Source organism: Chiloscyllium plagiosum, chromosome 16, assembly GCF_004010195.1.
Source record: "Chiloscyllium plagiosum isolate BGI_BamShark_2017 chromosome 16, ASM401019v2, whole genome shotgun sequence".
In the NCBI taxonomy this organism is placed as follows: domain Eukaryota; kingdom Metazoa; phylum Chordata; class Chondrichthyes; order Orectolobiformes; family Hemiscylliidae; genus Chiloscyllium; species Chiloscyllium plagiosum.
Window position 1 is genome coordinate 52,135,669 of NC_057725.1, and position 15,758 is coordinate 52,151,426.

Genomic DNA, 15,758 nt, shown 5'->3' on the forward strand with positions numbered 1-15,758 from the left:
GTGGAAGCTGTCGCTTCTTCAGCTTAATGCGGGGCCGCCTACGGTTCCAGGTAGAGGCACTCAGCCAGCCATATAATTTACATAAAGCCGTGCTCGGCAGCATCACCGGAAGCATTCTCATAGGATATAGGAGATGGGGCAGGATATTCATTTTGATTAATGCTATTCTACCCAGCCAGGAAATTGGCAGGTCTCCCCATCGCTGGAGGTCCTGCCTTATCCTTTCCAATAAATTCACAAAATTAGCCTTATACAACTGACCAAATACTGGAGTAATAAAAATGCCTAAATATAAGAAACCCTCCAGGGACCAGCGAAAGGGAAAAAGGGAACCGTCCGCTATGCGGGGTATCACAGCAAGGCCACCCATTGGCATTGCCTCCGATTTTGAAAAATTAATTTTATAGCCTGAGAATGCACTAAATGTATTAATAACTTGGATTAAGCGAGGTATGGACATCAAAGGGTTACTGAGGAATAGAAGAACATCATCTGCATAAAGGGTAATTTTATGTTTACCTGTACCAATCCTTGGGGCCACTATATTAGGATCAGCTCGTATCGCTTCTGCTAGTGGTTCAATTATTAGCGTGAATAACAATGGCGAGGGGGGACATCCCTGACGGCAGCCCCTACCCACACTGAAGCTATCCGAGTCTAATCCATTGGTAACCACAACTGCTTTGGGATCACTATACAATGTTGAGATCCATTTGGTAAACACCTGTCCAACACCAAACCTCTCCAATGTGTAAAACAAATATGACCATTCGACCCTATCAAATGCCTTTTCCGCGTCTAATGAAACCACTACTCCTGGTATCTTTCCCTGATGACAAGCTTGAATCATATTTAGAGCCCTTCTAACATTATTGGATGTTCTACGGCCCTTAATAAACCCCGTCTGATCTTCCTTTATAATATGTGGCAGTATCCTTTCTAATCTCAGTGCTAACGTTTTAGAGAGGATTTTAAAATCTACATTTAGCAATGATATTGGTCTGTATGATGTACAATCTTCTGGGTCCTTTCCTTTTTTAAGGATAAGAGAGATATTTGCCTCTTTCAGTGAAGGCGGGAGACAGCCCTGACTATATGCATAGTTATACATGTCCATAAGTGGACCAACCAGTATTTCTGTAAATTCTTTATAGAATTCAGCTTGAAAGCCATTTGGGCCCGGCGCCTTACCATTTTGAAGGTGCCTAATTGCATCAACTATTTCTTGGGGTGTAAGAGGAGCATTTAGGACCGATACTTGTTCCGGAGTTAGGTCTGGAAAAGTCAAATTTTTAAAAAATGACTGCATCCTCTTCGGCCTATCTTCACAATCCTGTGATTTATATAACTCAGAATAGAATTCTCTAAAGGTCGCATTAATCTTTTTATGATCATGAGTCAAAATACCCGTACTTTCCTTGATAGACATAATAGTCTGAGGGGCCTTTTTTTTCTTTGCAAGAAATGCTAAGTATCTACCCGGTTTGTCGCCATATTCATATAACCTTTGCTTTGCAAATAATATTTCCCTCTTAGCCGTTTGAGTAAGTGTAGTGTTTAGAGCTGTCCTAAGAGCTGTAATCCTTTGCAATTTAATAATAGAAGGTCTATCAGTGTATGCTGTTTCAGCCGCAATGCCTTGCTTTTGAGGAAGGGAAAGTATCGTGTTTAGAGTGAAGATTTATTTGCGTGTCATGTGTCAGGTGATTGATTATCATTTAGTGCAAAGAATGTCCAACAGTTTGCAGTACAATAGAAAACTCTTTTGAATGTCAGCAGTCAACTGGAAAGGTGGAGGACATTGTAAAAGTTACATAGGCACTCACAAAAGCAGTGTGCAAAAATGTTTTAAATTTATACATGTTAAATATAGAAATTTCCTTGGCATTTCCCATTGGTTGGAGATATTGGCATAATTGACAGCTAAAGGTGCTTGGCTTGAAATGCCTTTGTTTTAGAAGTTCCAAAACATTTTCAAGTTTGTAATCAGTTGAATATATTTACTTTAGCCATCAGTCGTCATTGGGATGACTAAGCAGGAAACGAAATAACCGAATTGCTGAACATTTTTTCAAATTATCAGCAAAAAAGGCTGATCCAATTCCTGACATAATTTGATAAGATTTTTAAACTGCCAACTTGACGTTTTTGGGAATATTTACATCTTAGCAGCAATTATAAGAAATCCAAAGGATGCTGTGACTCCCTCAAAAGAATTTTCCTGAAGGAGGGCTCTCCTGTGACATGAACTTCAGATTCAGCTTGCAGTGTGAAAACAGGCATAAGAGAACAGGAGTGTGAATGTAAGGCAGGTGCACTTTAGCCTCTGGAGGCCCAAAGGTTAAGTAATGGTCATGTCCTCACAGAAGAGCATTGAGCTACTCAATGGAAAAAGGAACAGTCATGCTATACAGAACCATAGATTCCAAAACATTTGTATGCTTGCCTGCTCAGTTGGATGATGTGAGCCAAATCGGAATTGAAAAACTGAAATTGGCTTCATTAACTCTAAGCTTGAATGGAGTGAAAATTGACAAATATTCCTCTGCTTGTAAGTAATTACCCCAATGTGAAATATAGTCAGCATTGCCTTACATCTGCAGAGTAGCTAGTTAGAACATGTACAGGTGGACACACTGCACCTGTGAAGTTAAAAATCTCACAACACCAGGTTATAGTCCAACTGGTTTATTTAGAAGTACTAGCTTTTGGAGCACTGCTCCCTCATCAGGTAAAAGAAGTTCTGGGATATTAATTAACCGAAACCTGTAACCCATTCTAAAAGATGAAAGACTTAACAACAGTCTAGGTTTGTTTAATGTTTCACTTCAGTTTCACAACACTAATCTTTTGCTATAAATTCTGTGTCTTATGGTCCTTCTCCATGAGCTGCCTGATGGAGGAGCAGCGCTCCGAAAGCTAGTGCTTCCAAATGGGCCAGTTGAACCATAACCTCGTGTTGTGATTTTTAACTTTGTCCACCCCAATCCAACACCAGCTCCTCCACATCATGTGCACTTATGAAAGCCTTTCACAACATGCGTCAACGTGTTTTGGAAAATAATTCTTTTGATTTATAACTTCAACTTTGTCATAGGATGAGAATCAAGTACATTAAACCTGTTCATACACAACGTTGTTTGAAAATCTTAGCTGCCAAGCATCAGATACAACAGTGAGATCATAAGAAAGAGGGACAGAAGGTTATTTAGCCCCTCAAGCCTGGTCCGCAATTCAATTGGATCATGGCAGAATTAACATTCCTCACATCCACATTCCTTTTATGGCATAACATTTCATGAGACATCTTGTTGAAAGCCTTCTGGAAATCTAAATACAACATATCTACAGGTTCCCCTCTCTACCTTTTGGCTGATACTTCCTCAAAAAACTCTCGTAATTGGTCAAACATGATTTTGCTTTCCTGAAATCATTCTGACTCTGCTTGATTAGATTTTGATTTTCTAAATATTCTGCTATTACTCCTTATTAATTAATTCCAACAATAGATGTCAGGCTTGTTGGCCTATAATTAACTGTTTTTTTGCCTCCCTCTCTCATTGATTAGGGGTAAGACATTGGTAATTTCCAATCCTCTGGTACTTTTCCAGAATCCAAGGATTTTTGGAAAATTACAATCAATGTATCCACTACCTCCTGTAGTTACCTCTTTTAGAATGCAGGCCATCAGGGCCAGGGAACTTGTCCGCCTGTAGCTCCATTAGTTTACCTAATATTATTTCTCTAGTGATGGTGATAGCACTTAATTTGTCCCCCGTGTTCTTTAGTATTAATGGGATGTTCGACGCATCATCCAACATAAAGACTGATGCAAAATATCTGTTTAACTCCTCTGTCATTTCCTTGTTCCCCATAGCTATCTTCAATATTAATTTTCTGAGCAGCTTATGTTCACTTTGACTTCTCCCATCCTTTTTACATATTTGAAGAAGGTCTTCTTGACAGTTTTTCAGTTTTTGTAATCCTCATTAGTTTGACCTTGTAGTTCATATTCTCTGTCCTTATCTTTTTAGTCCTTCTTTGCTGGGTTATAAATTGGGGCTCTCAATGACTTTTGCCTCATTTTATGCTCTTCAACTGAATACTCTCCTTAATTTTCTTGGTTAGCCTTGGATTGTAAACATAGAGTCATGGAGATTTACAGCATTGAAACAGACCTTTGGTCCAACTCGTCCATGCCAACCAGATATCCTAAATAAATTTGGTCTGATTTGCCAGCATTTGGCCCATATTCCTCTAAATCCTTCCTATTCATATACTCATCCAGATGCCTTTTAAATGTTGTAATTGTACCAGCCTCCACTACTTCCTCTGGCAGCTCATTCCATACACACACCACCCTGTGCATGAAAACGTTGTCCCTTAGGTCCCTTTTAAATCTTTCCCCTTTCACCCTAAACTTGTGCCCTCTAGTTTTGGACTTCCTCACCTCAGGGTAAAGACCTTGTCTATTTATCCTATCCATGCTCCTCATGATTTCCTAAACCCCTCTCAGGTCACCGCTCAGCCTCCGATGCTCCAGGGAAAATACTACCAACCTGTTCAGTCTCTTCCCAATAGCTCAAACCCTTCAACCCTTACAACATCCTTGTAAGTCTTTTCTGAACCCTTTCAAGTTTCACAACATCCTTCTTAAATAAGAGAGACCAGAATTGCATGCAGTATTCCAAAAGTGGCTGAACCAATGTCCTGTATAGCTGCAACATGACCTCCCAACTCCTATACTCAATGCTCTGACCAATAAAGGAAAGCATACCAATCACCTTCTTCACTATCTTATCTACCTGTGACTCCACTTTCAAGGAACTATGAACCTGCACTCCAAGGTCTCCTTGTTCAGCAACATTCCCTAGGACCTTACCACTAAATGTATAAGTTCCACTCTGATGTGCCTTTCCAAAGTAGAGTACCTCATATTTATCTAAATTGAATTCCATCTGCCAGTCCTTGGCCTATTAGCCCATCTGATCAAGATCCTGTTGTGCCATTGTGTTTAACTTACATTAAGAAAATTACAATGAGGTGAGGACAGAATTAATGAAATAGAACTGGACATATACAGTGGCATGTGGTTGGTCTATCCTTTATCTTAGATTCTTTCCTCCACCCTGGGATGTATTTTTGATGAGAGTTATTGTAGTAATTTGAATGAGGTCAGCCGGGAGGACCTCATAAAATAGGTGTTCCCTGAATGGGGCTGTTAAGTTGGTCCAATAAGAGTCCTGGCTGACAGGAACAGGAATGTCAGGGGTTCTGTTCACTCTAGGAGCTGGTTCTGAGTTAGCTGGATCAGTATAATAGAGTATACACCTAAGTAAAAAGATGACTTGGTGTTGGGATACTGGCTATCATGGAGTTATTTCAGTAGCAACAAGAAGAAAAATATGCCACTGTATAGATTCACTCACAACAGTCATCTTTGATTTGGGGTAAGCATTTCTGGCATAATGCTACTATTTGGGAAGCTTGACTCATTTGATCCTACCATCAAAGATTGGCCCATTATGTGGAAAGAATGTGTTATTCTTTCTGGGAAAATGACATTTGGGCAGACGAAAAGAAATGAGTAATTCTCTTGACAGCATGTGGAACCACAGCTTTTTCAACCTTTAGGACCCTAACTTTCTCTGAGGCACCAGATACTAAAAACTTCCAAGAGTTGACAGATTTAGCTAAGGAGTATTAAAACCCCAAGCCTCCTCAAATTCTGAGAAGCTAACCATTTTACTCAGCAGTTCAAGAACTAGGAGGATCCGTATTTTGACAAGGTTAAGATGACTGGCAGAGGCGTATGATTTTGGTTTAAATCTAAGTGAGATGCTGAGAGACTGTTTGGTATGTGGGATTAATGATGCAACCATATGAAAGTGCCTACTAGCTGAAGACAACTGGATTTCAAACAGGCACTACAATTGGCTTTGTCACTAGAAAATGTGGCAAGTTGAGCTTCTGAGTTACAGGGTATCCCAACAGAAATGGATATCCTCACCAGGCTCACTGAACTTGTGGAACATCACTTGAGTGAAGGCAATTGCATAGCGTCATCAGGAACAGCCTGAACAGATGGACTTGAGGTCAGCCCGCAACAAAACCCCAAAACAAGCCAAGCCATGGACAAACGGTTAAAATTTTCTTGAAGATCTGAGCTAGCAGGCCGTTGTAGTTGCTGCCAGTATGCAGACTCAAGACAGCAAAGAGTCCCACTCGGCTTGAATTGAATAAGGTCACTCTTACGCTGGTATTTAGGAGAGTGCACATTCCGGAAGGAACACATACATCTGGTTTGGAATAGTTCAATTTCTTCATAACAATCAAAATAAACATCTGGTTAAATTGTCACCTGGTTCTAACGGAGGTTGATACTGGCACAGTTGTATCAATGATTGTGGAATCAGTCTATAGCAAAATTCGCTCTGGTGTCCAATCCTTAAGTTTATGTAAGATCTCAGCTAGACTGCAAATCTTTACTAGAAAACCTCTACAGATTAAGGATACAACTTCAGTTCTGTTGAGTTATTTCAATCATGAATTACTTCATTATATGTCTGCCACTATTTTCTTACTGTCATTCCTGCTAATCTATCCGCCCAGTTCCCTTTAGCTAACTCTATCCTGGTTTTATTGTAATTCCCTTCGTATTAATTAAACGCAATTGTTTACAAACCACGTTTCTCACTGTCGAACTGAATGTTAGATTCTATTGTGTTTTGATCACTCCACCCTAGGGGATTTTTACTTGAGGTCATTGGTTAAAACTGCCTCATTACCCTTTACCAGATCTAAGACAGCCTACTCCCTGGTTGGTTCCATGACATATTGCTAGAGGAAGAGACATAGAGCAGGGCAGAATTCCATTGAATTTTACAATATAGGAACAGTCCAATCTGTCCAACAGGCCTGTGCCTGTATGTATACTTTATACTGGTTTGCTCCCATCTTACTTTGATCAATTTATCAATGTATCCTCCACTCCTTTCTCCCTCATGTTTTCATCTAGATTCCCTTTAAACTAATCTTATGCAACTAATCTGAATGATTCCTAGTTGGTCATAAATTCCATATTTGAAACACTCGGAACAGGTTTCTCCTGAATTCAGTATTCTATATACAAATATATCATGTTTTTGACCCTTAGTTTTGGAATTCCACTTAAGGATAAATATTTGTCTGCATTAACTTTTTTTAAATTGTTCATATTTTTTGACTCTCTCAGGTCATTTCGGAACTTTTTCTAGAAATGTGAGCTCCAGCCTGATCAGTTTTTCCTGGCATAATTGCATCCTTTCATTTCTAGTGTTGATTTTGTATACTAGTCTTGTGCATTTGTAATACTTCTACATTCTTTGTATGACAACTGGAATGGTACACACACGTTGTGTCACCAACATTTTATCACTTTTGGTACCAATTGTCTCTGCTTTTGAATTTAGTTTCTTTAGAAATGAAGCCCAGGGCTTTGTTTATACTTTTTAAGGCTTTATTAATGTAGTTTTGATTTTTTTTTAGATCTTTGCCCTTTCTTCAACTCTTTGTCTTCCATGAGTATAATGGAATCTCTACTCCCACAAAATACATCACTATAGTTGTCTGTATTAAAATTTGCATTTTATTTACACAACCATTTTTCAGCTTTGTTAATGGCATCTTTAGTCTGTCACAGTCTCCCTCAGCACCCGAATTTCATGTCATCTGCAAATTTGGGTATTGTACTCCTAATTCCAAGTCCAAATCACAATAGTAAACATCAGCAGACCCACTCCAATCCCTGTGAGACACTGGCACAAGATAGGAAGCAATGTTCATAACAAGCTTTAACCACGACACTGTTTTCAGTTTTGTAGCCAATTTGTTTTCTGTTGTATTTGATTGGAACTGGTTGCTGCTTTTGACTAGTTGCTGTGACCCCTGCTAAAAAATATGACAAAATTGCTTAGTATTTTCCTTGGAATTGAGCCTAATTTTGCCTGCCAGTTTACAGAGCAAGTTCATGTTTAATTTGTCATTGATACTTTGATAATATTTTGGTTGACCAGCGCTCGATAATCATTAGCACACCTGAATCAGTGTTTCCTAAATGGTGCTTCCATTTCACCAATATGAGGATGGAAGTGTTTTCCAGAACTACGTTCTGTGGTTCTAGACTTTAGAGCACTTTACAATACTGTCCCAGAGTCTAACACAAATGTTTTGTCCGTAGTATTTGTCGAAGAGGCTGGGGATGGATGCAATCATGTTTGGTAACCTTCAGACAACGTTTGCTGTTATCCAGCTCCTGGGAGGACCCCTATTTGGCAGGTAAATGTCTCGGAACAGGAAAAAGAATGACCGGATTCCCCAGGATTAAACTTCTTTCAAACTTTCTTTTATGACATGGAGCTCTTCTGCACAATGAATCCTGACCCTATAAGAACTGCTGTTCAATTCATCTCAACACTGTGAATCTCATAGACCTCCACTACATTGTGTGCTTCAATCCTGGAACTCATGAGCTCCTCATCATTGCATATCTAAACTCAAAGATTAATACAACTCTGTTGGCACATAAAATATTTTGCTTTTGGACTTATTATATCACTTCAGCTTCTCAAAGTTTCAGGCTACTTCTTTTTTCCTTGGAAATTAGCTAATATTCACCCTGTCTCTTGCATTCTGCCAAGTGTTGTTCTATTGCCTTTGCTTTGGCACTTCTAAACTTATTGAAGCTACCATTAACTGTCAAATTATCTATTATCTTTGAGGTTCTGCTAATATCCATGATCGGAATCCATGATCATAAATACAATGTTTAACTCTTCCATTCTTGCTTATGACCTTCATGTTTGGATCTCTGCTTTTGAATACTTTTGAATTCTATAAACCATTGTCATCACCCTTGAATATTCAAAAATTTTCAGCATCTTAGAAATTTCAAATGGATTTCTAGCCTTTAATCTTGCATCAGAATTATTTTTATGGCAATTTAACTTTCTTTTACATTATGCTATATGTTGATGACTCATCTTATGATAGTATTTTCAACAGTCCTCAGTTCTCTCTCTGCCTTCCTCATCTTATCCATTCATTCTTCCAACCTATCTAATATAAATTTGTACATGAAATGTGGACAGTTCTGACAAGGCTGAACTAATTGACAGCACTACATCTAAATAGATGATGGGGGAAGGCTTATTGAAATGCTGCAGTTTTTTTTAGTGCTCCTATAATGTTTTAGGTATGGAAATCACCAATTTTCCTGAAGATTCCAATCTCTGATCAGAATATTTACCTTCCACAAAGGGAATCTCCCTTCCTCTCAGAACCTAATCACTGAATTGCTCAGTGCCCATGAAAGTCACTGAAGCAATAAAAATATTATTTTCTTAAAATTCAATGATAGTTTATTGTATATAATTTAAAACTCTTAAATGAACAGCCATCATCATTATCTTCAATAGCTTCATGATTGCTCATCTTCAAATATCATCTTTTGGCATCTCAGTACCTTCTCTGATGTCAAATGGAATGCCTAATTCCATGATCCAACTTATTGCTAAAACTCTCTCCAGGCAGCTTGGTTTTCTAATTCATGCCAAACACTTATTATTTCAACAATCTCGAGCTCATTGTAAAGTTCAAGACTGCCTTAGATTTCAATTGTGAGCACATATCAAGGAGACCTCTTACAATGCATTATAATTCACACTCCTTAAAAACACCTTGTTTCTGGAATTTGTAAGTTTGATATTCCTATCTCCATCATTCTTCCTGTAGACTTCTAAAATCTACAGATTCTGGAGTCTCCACTACTACTGACCACTTTTACATTGTTTCTCCATTCCACCATACAACCCACCCAGCCCAATTATCTTCAGAAAAGCAAATGGTATGTTAGAAATGTAATGGTATGTTGGCTTTATTACAAAAGGATTTGAGTTCAGAAGTGGGAATGTTTTAGTAAAATTATAAGGGCCTTGTGAGATCGCACCTGAAATATTGCGTGCAAAGTTTGGCTGTCCGACTTAAGAGAAAATATACTTGCCATAGAGAGAAAGCTGCATGGATACACTTGGCTGAAACTTGGGATGGCAGAATAGTCTTATGAGGAGAAATTGGTTCTTGCTGCAGACGGTGAGTGCAATTTTCAGCAGGTGTGCGACTGAGTCATTTAACTAAAGTTAGCGATGATTAGGAAGAGTTATGTCCAGTGTGTGGCAGCATTGAGCCTCAGTTCTGAAAGTGGGTAAAGATCTTCAGTGCTATTTAGATGAAGTATGTAATGCCATCTATGAGTCAAATATTTCAGTATTTCCATCTGTTTTATGCAGTATATGCTTTCTCCCATATGAGGGTTCCAGAAGTTGTTGGTTTGGCACCTAAACATTGCAGCATGAAAAAGAGGAAAGTTCAAGTCTTTGTGATTTAGAAGTGAAGTTGCATTGTTAACAGTTTGAGGCATTAAAATAAAATTCCAGTTCACTGCTGTCATTTTAATTTTGACTATAAAGAATTACAAACAAGTTTTCTTCTGGGGAAAAAAAAGACACTTATCCTTCAGAATATAAGCTCCTTTTAAAGACTTTCAACAAGTTTAATTTAGATAAATGTGAGGTGCTGCATTTTGGGAAAGCAAATCTTAGTAGGACTTATACAATTAATGGTAAGGTCCTAGGGAGGGTTGCTGAACAAAGCCACCTTGGAGTGCAGGTTCATAGCTCCTTGAAAGTGGAGTCGCAGGTAGATAGGATAGTGAAGAAGGCGTTCGGTATGCTTTCTTTTTTTGGTCAGAGTATTGAGTGCAGGGATTGGGAGGTCATGTTGCGGCTGTACAGGACACTGGTTAAGCCACTGTTGGAATATTGTGTGCAATCCTGTCCCCTTCCTATCGGAAAGATGTTGTGAAACTTGAAAGGATTCAGAAAAGATTTACAAGGAGTTACCAGGATTGGAGGATTTGAGATATAGGGAGAGGTTGAATAGGCTGGAAATTTATAAAATCATGAGGGGCATGGATAGGATAAATAGACAAAGTCTTTTCCCTGGGGTGGAGGAATCCAGAACTAGAGGGCATAGGTTTAAGGTGAGAGGGAAAAGATATAAAAAAGACCTAACAGGCAACTTTTTCATGCAGAAGGTGAATTAGCTGCCAGAGGAAGTGGTGGAGGCTAGTACGATTGCAACATTTAAAATGCATCTGGATGGGTATATGGATAGGAAGGGTTTGGAGGGATATGGGCCGGATGCTGGCAGGTGGGACTAGATTGAATTGGGATATCAGGTCGGCATGGACGAGTTGGACCAAAGGGTCTATTTCCATGCTATACATCTCCATGATAATAATCATATAGTCGAAAAGTGTAGTGCCTGAAAAGCACCGCCGGTCAGGCAGCATCCGAGGAGCAGGAGAGTCAGGAATGATGAAGAGCTTATGCTCAAAACATCGACTCTCCTGCTCCTCAGATGCTGCCTGACCAGTTGTGCTTTTCCAGCACCACATTTTTCTACTCTGATCTCCAGCATCTGCAGTCCTCACTTTCTCCTAATAATCATATAGGTCAAGTCAATCAGGTAGCAATTGAATGTGGCAGTGATGGCTGAAAACAGGCATTGTTTTGAGACAAACAAGTAAGACAAGATGTCCATCATTCATTTCTGTCTCCTTCGCTTATTTAACTGAACAAGTAATACTATACTTTTCAAAGGTATCATTGATAGCTCCAATTTGAGGACTAGCGCTGCTCAGTGGAAACAAATGCTGCAATAAGTTAATATTCTTCTCAACTAAAACTGGAGTCAAATTAAGACCAGAATATTACATTTTCCCTTCTGTCTGTAGAATAAAGTAAGGTACCTTGATGTCAAGTCAAGCGAATGAGGTAGGTATAGTGCTAGGTGGATGGGGTGCCAGGTGGATGAAGAAGGTAGGGAGATGAATGAGTGCCAGGTAAATACATGAGTGCTTGGATTAGGTTAGAGGTTGGGGAGAGTATTGAGTCACCAATGAGCAGAAGGAGCTTAGTGTTGGTGTTGCTGTTGGTTAGGTGGGTGGTTATTGGGTCTAGGGTGTGGTGGGGGTGTTCAATTGAGGAAGTGGTTTCGGGTCTGTCAAGGTTAGTTTCATCTGTTGGAGATGTCAGCTCAGGGTGGAGGGAGGTTGGGGTTTTGGTGGTTGTCAGGTTACAGAGGTATTGAGATCGGGGTGGGGGTGTAACTGGGCACTGTCAGTGGTTCACTCCAACAGTAGTCCAGGAGTTAGAGCAGATTTTTAATTCTGTAACTTCTCCTGGGTCACTATTAAACTTAGATGCCAGAACCCTCCAAATTCTCTGATTTTGGGGAGCTTTTCAGAGGGTTCCAGATGAAGAGGACTTGCCAATTGGAATTTTCAATTTCCTGGGCAGTTCCCTTGGAGTCAGCTGTAATGGGAATTCTGCATGTTCCCAACATGCACTGCTACAGCTATGTGATTTTGGAATATGTATGTCTGTTTCCAAATTGTAAGTAAAAGCAGCCTGAAGTCCTGATGGTAATCTCTGTCTGAGGTTTGATGCAGTTACACAGGGATTGATCGCTGTTAAAGTCCTCAGTCCCTTTTGGTAGAGACAAGGGAACACAGGGAACTGACATGAGACAGCACATCTGAATATAATTGTGCATATTTTGTTGGAGCAGGTCCAGTTGATGGTAAGACTATTTATTTATTTCTCAATTATATGGTATTTAAGACATTTACTATCTCTAACACTAGCTTCTGAAGTGTCCACTTGTTTATGATATGTTTATTGGCATGAGCTGGCAATGAACTTTGAAATAATTTATCAAATGTGACTTTGTGAACTTAGCAAACTGTGCTCTTCAAGTGGAATTTTGGTAAGAGGACACTTTCCAATGTAGCTGTTTTGCAAACTGACACGGCACGGTGGCACAGTGGTTAGCACTGCTGCCTCACAGCGCCAGAGACCCGGGTTCAATTCCCGCCTCAGGCGACTGACTGTGTGGTGTTTGCACGTTCTCCCCGTGTCTGCGTGGGTTTCCTCCGGTGCTCCGGTTTCCTCCCACAGTCCAAAGATGTGCAGGGCCAGGTGAATTGGCCATACTAAATTGCCCGTAGTGTTAGGTAAGGGGTAAATGTAGGGGTATGGGTGGGTTTCGCTTCGGCGGGTCGGTGTGGACTTGTTGGGCCGAAGGGCCTGTTTCCACACTGTAATGTAATCTAATCTAATCTAATCTAATAATAGTGCGCATTTTCTTAATTGTTACAGATTAAAGCTATATTTTTGTCACACCAAAATATTTCTACCTTTCATCTATCTTGGCTGCTGAGTGTGGAGAAATGTTTAGAAATATTTCCATCTGTTCTCTGTGTTCCCACAGTTGTCACTGTAGTTATGTGCCTGTTAATGTAATTACAGAAATCTTTGATAAAGTATTCTTATTTTACTGCTGATAGGTTTGGTGATTTATTTGGGGGGCGTGCTGCCCTGTCGCTGGCATACCTCTCCTCAGGGTTTGCCTACCTTCTGATGGGCCTTTCAACAAGTGTGCCACTACTTTTCCTTTCCAGACTGCCCACAGTCTTCATGCATGGGATGCAAGGTACAGTACTGAATGGTACTTTTTCTCTTCTTTCCTTTTTTGACTTGTTACTTCTGTGTCTGGTTTTAAAATGCATTTATTTCCTTTTAAACTCTCCCAGCTGCTCAGATGATTGTGACTGATCTGTCTTCAGAGTCAGAACGGGCAGGTGCCCTGGGGAAACTTGGTCTCTCATATGGTGTAGGGATGATTGTTGGCTCTACAACTGGTGGTTTGCTGATCTCTAATTATGGGTAAGTACCAAAGGGTGTGCTTGTATTTGAAACAGACCTCGGTGCAGCAATCAAAACACTCTCTCTAAATTCTCTCATCATTCAGGTCCTTGTTCAACTCTTAGAAGCTCTATATGCAGTAGTCACACACAGAATCAGTTGGGCTCAGTTGTAATCTTCCTCAAGCTGAATGACCTGCTGATGTCAGGCTCATTCCTTAATGAAAGTCAGAATTGTGGGGGAGAAAAAGAAAAACATTGGAATGTACGGAATTTACAACTTTATTTTCAAAATCCAATGGTATAGCACTAACTTACTGAAGCATTGATTTTAATTTGTTATTTGTGTGTGAAATCTCTTCCAAATCAATTTTATATGAGTATCTTTTTTCTTCCTCCACTGAAGATGTTGATTTCTTGATAGAGTATATTTCTATGATTCCTTAGTCCCAACTTGTGCATGCACCTAAATGATGTGGTTCAGCAAGTTATTCAGAGTGAAATGACAGCAGGAAGAGGATAATGCCCAGAACCACCCTGCTTGATGTCCATTTCTGCAGTTTTCAGCAGTGTGCAAGGGTGACTCACCTGTGTGACAAACTCAACAAGAATTCTTGGTACATTGCTAATCAGAACTGCATTGATTCAGTTTGTGCCTTGTGCTCACACAAAGATACTTTCTGTTGAAGTTCAGCTGGAGGAAAGCATGGCCTTCTCTCATCGTGTAACTCATTTGCAAATCCAGCATTCAGTTTATAAAATCGAACTCAGGTTAACAAATGTATAGCTCCTTTAAGTTAAATTGATTTCTTAATGGATCAGAGTTTAGACTCAACTGAGAAGTTTTTGCACTTAAATCAATTCTAATTTGTGTTCATCTGACACTAGCTTCTAAAGTGTCCATTTGTTTTTGATACGTTTATTGGAATGAGCTGGCAATGATCTTTAAAATAATCTATCAAAAGTGACCTGTGCGATGTGCGAAATTAAAATGTTAACTTGGTCAACCTCCATAACTGATCTAAACACATTAGATTTAATTTCTCACTCAAAATGTAGATTGTGGATTCCTTGTATGGCTTTGACTGCCCCTATTTCTCCTAACTGTATGAGCCTGACAAAGGCATGCTCTGTATCTAGGAGAGAAAACAGTTTGTATGTGATATTGAATCCAGTTTAAGATGAAAAATGCTGCCATTGTCAAATGTGTAATGATTCACTTCGATTGCGATTTAATAATTTGCCTACTTCAGTGATATCATGTATATTCAAAGTTTGTGAGAAGATTTGTAGCTCGGGTGCTCGTTGTTGTGGTTTTGTTCGCCGAGCTGGGAATTTGTGTTGCAGACGTTTTGTTCCCTGTCTAGGTGACATCCTCAGTGCTTGGGATCCTCCTGTGAAGCGCTTCTGTGATTTTTTCTCTGGCATTTATAGTGGTTTGTCTCTGCCGCTTCCGGTTGTCAGTTCCAGCTGTCCGTTGCAGTGGCCGGTATATTGGGTCCAGGTCGATGTGCTTATTGATTGAATCTGTGGATGAGTGCCATACCTCTAGGAATTCCCTGGCTATTCCCTGTTTGGCTTGTCCTATAATAGTAGTGTTGTCCCAGTCGAACTCATGTTGCTTGTCATCTGCATGTGTGGCTACTAAGAATAGCTGGTCGTGTTGTTTTGTGGCGAGTTGGTGTTCATGGATGCGGATCGTTAGCTGTCTTCCCTCTCTGATAGAACAGACAACAGGACGATGAACCTATCAACAAAGACGGCATACTCAAACTACTGGACCTGTGCCTCACAACACACTTCACGTTCAACAACCAAATATATGAACAAATCAACGGCACACCCATGGGCTCACCCATCTCTGGACTCATAGCAGAAGTGGTAATGCAAAGATTAGAACAAACAGTCTTACCGCAAATTCAACCCAAACTCTGGGTCAGATATGTGGATGACA

At 39.8% G+C, this 15,758-nt stretch overlaps 1 protein-coding gene across 1 annotated transcript in view; it reads left to right on the plus strand.

Moving 5' to 3' along the window:
* slc22a18 (solute carrier family 22 member 18) overlaps positions 1–15,758 on the plus strand; it is a 116,921-nt gene that overhangs the window by 28,465 nt on the left and 72,698 nt on the right. Inside the window, exons 2-4 of the mRNA XM_043706113.1 lie at positions 8,219–8,316; positions 13,448–13,593; positions 13,694–13,826. Of these exons, the coding sequence (XP_043562048.1) occupies positions 8,219–8,316; positions 13,448–13,593; positions 13,694–13,826 (377 nt within the window). The remainder of the gene's footprint in view (positions 1–8,218; positions 8,317–13,447; positions 13,594–13,693; positions 13,827–15,758) is intronic.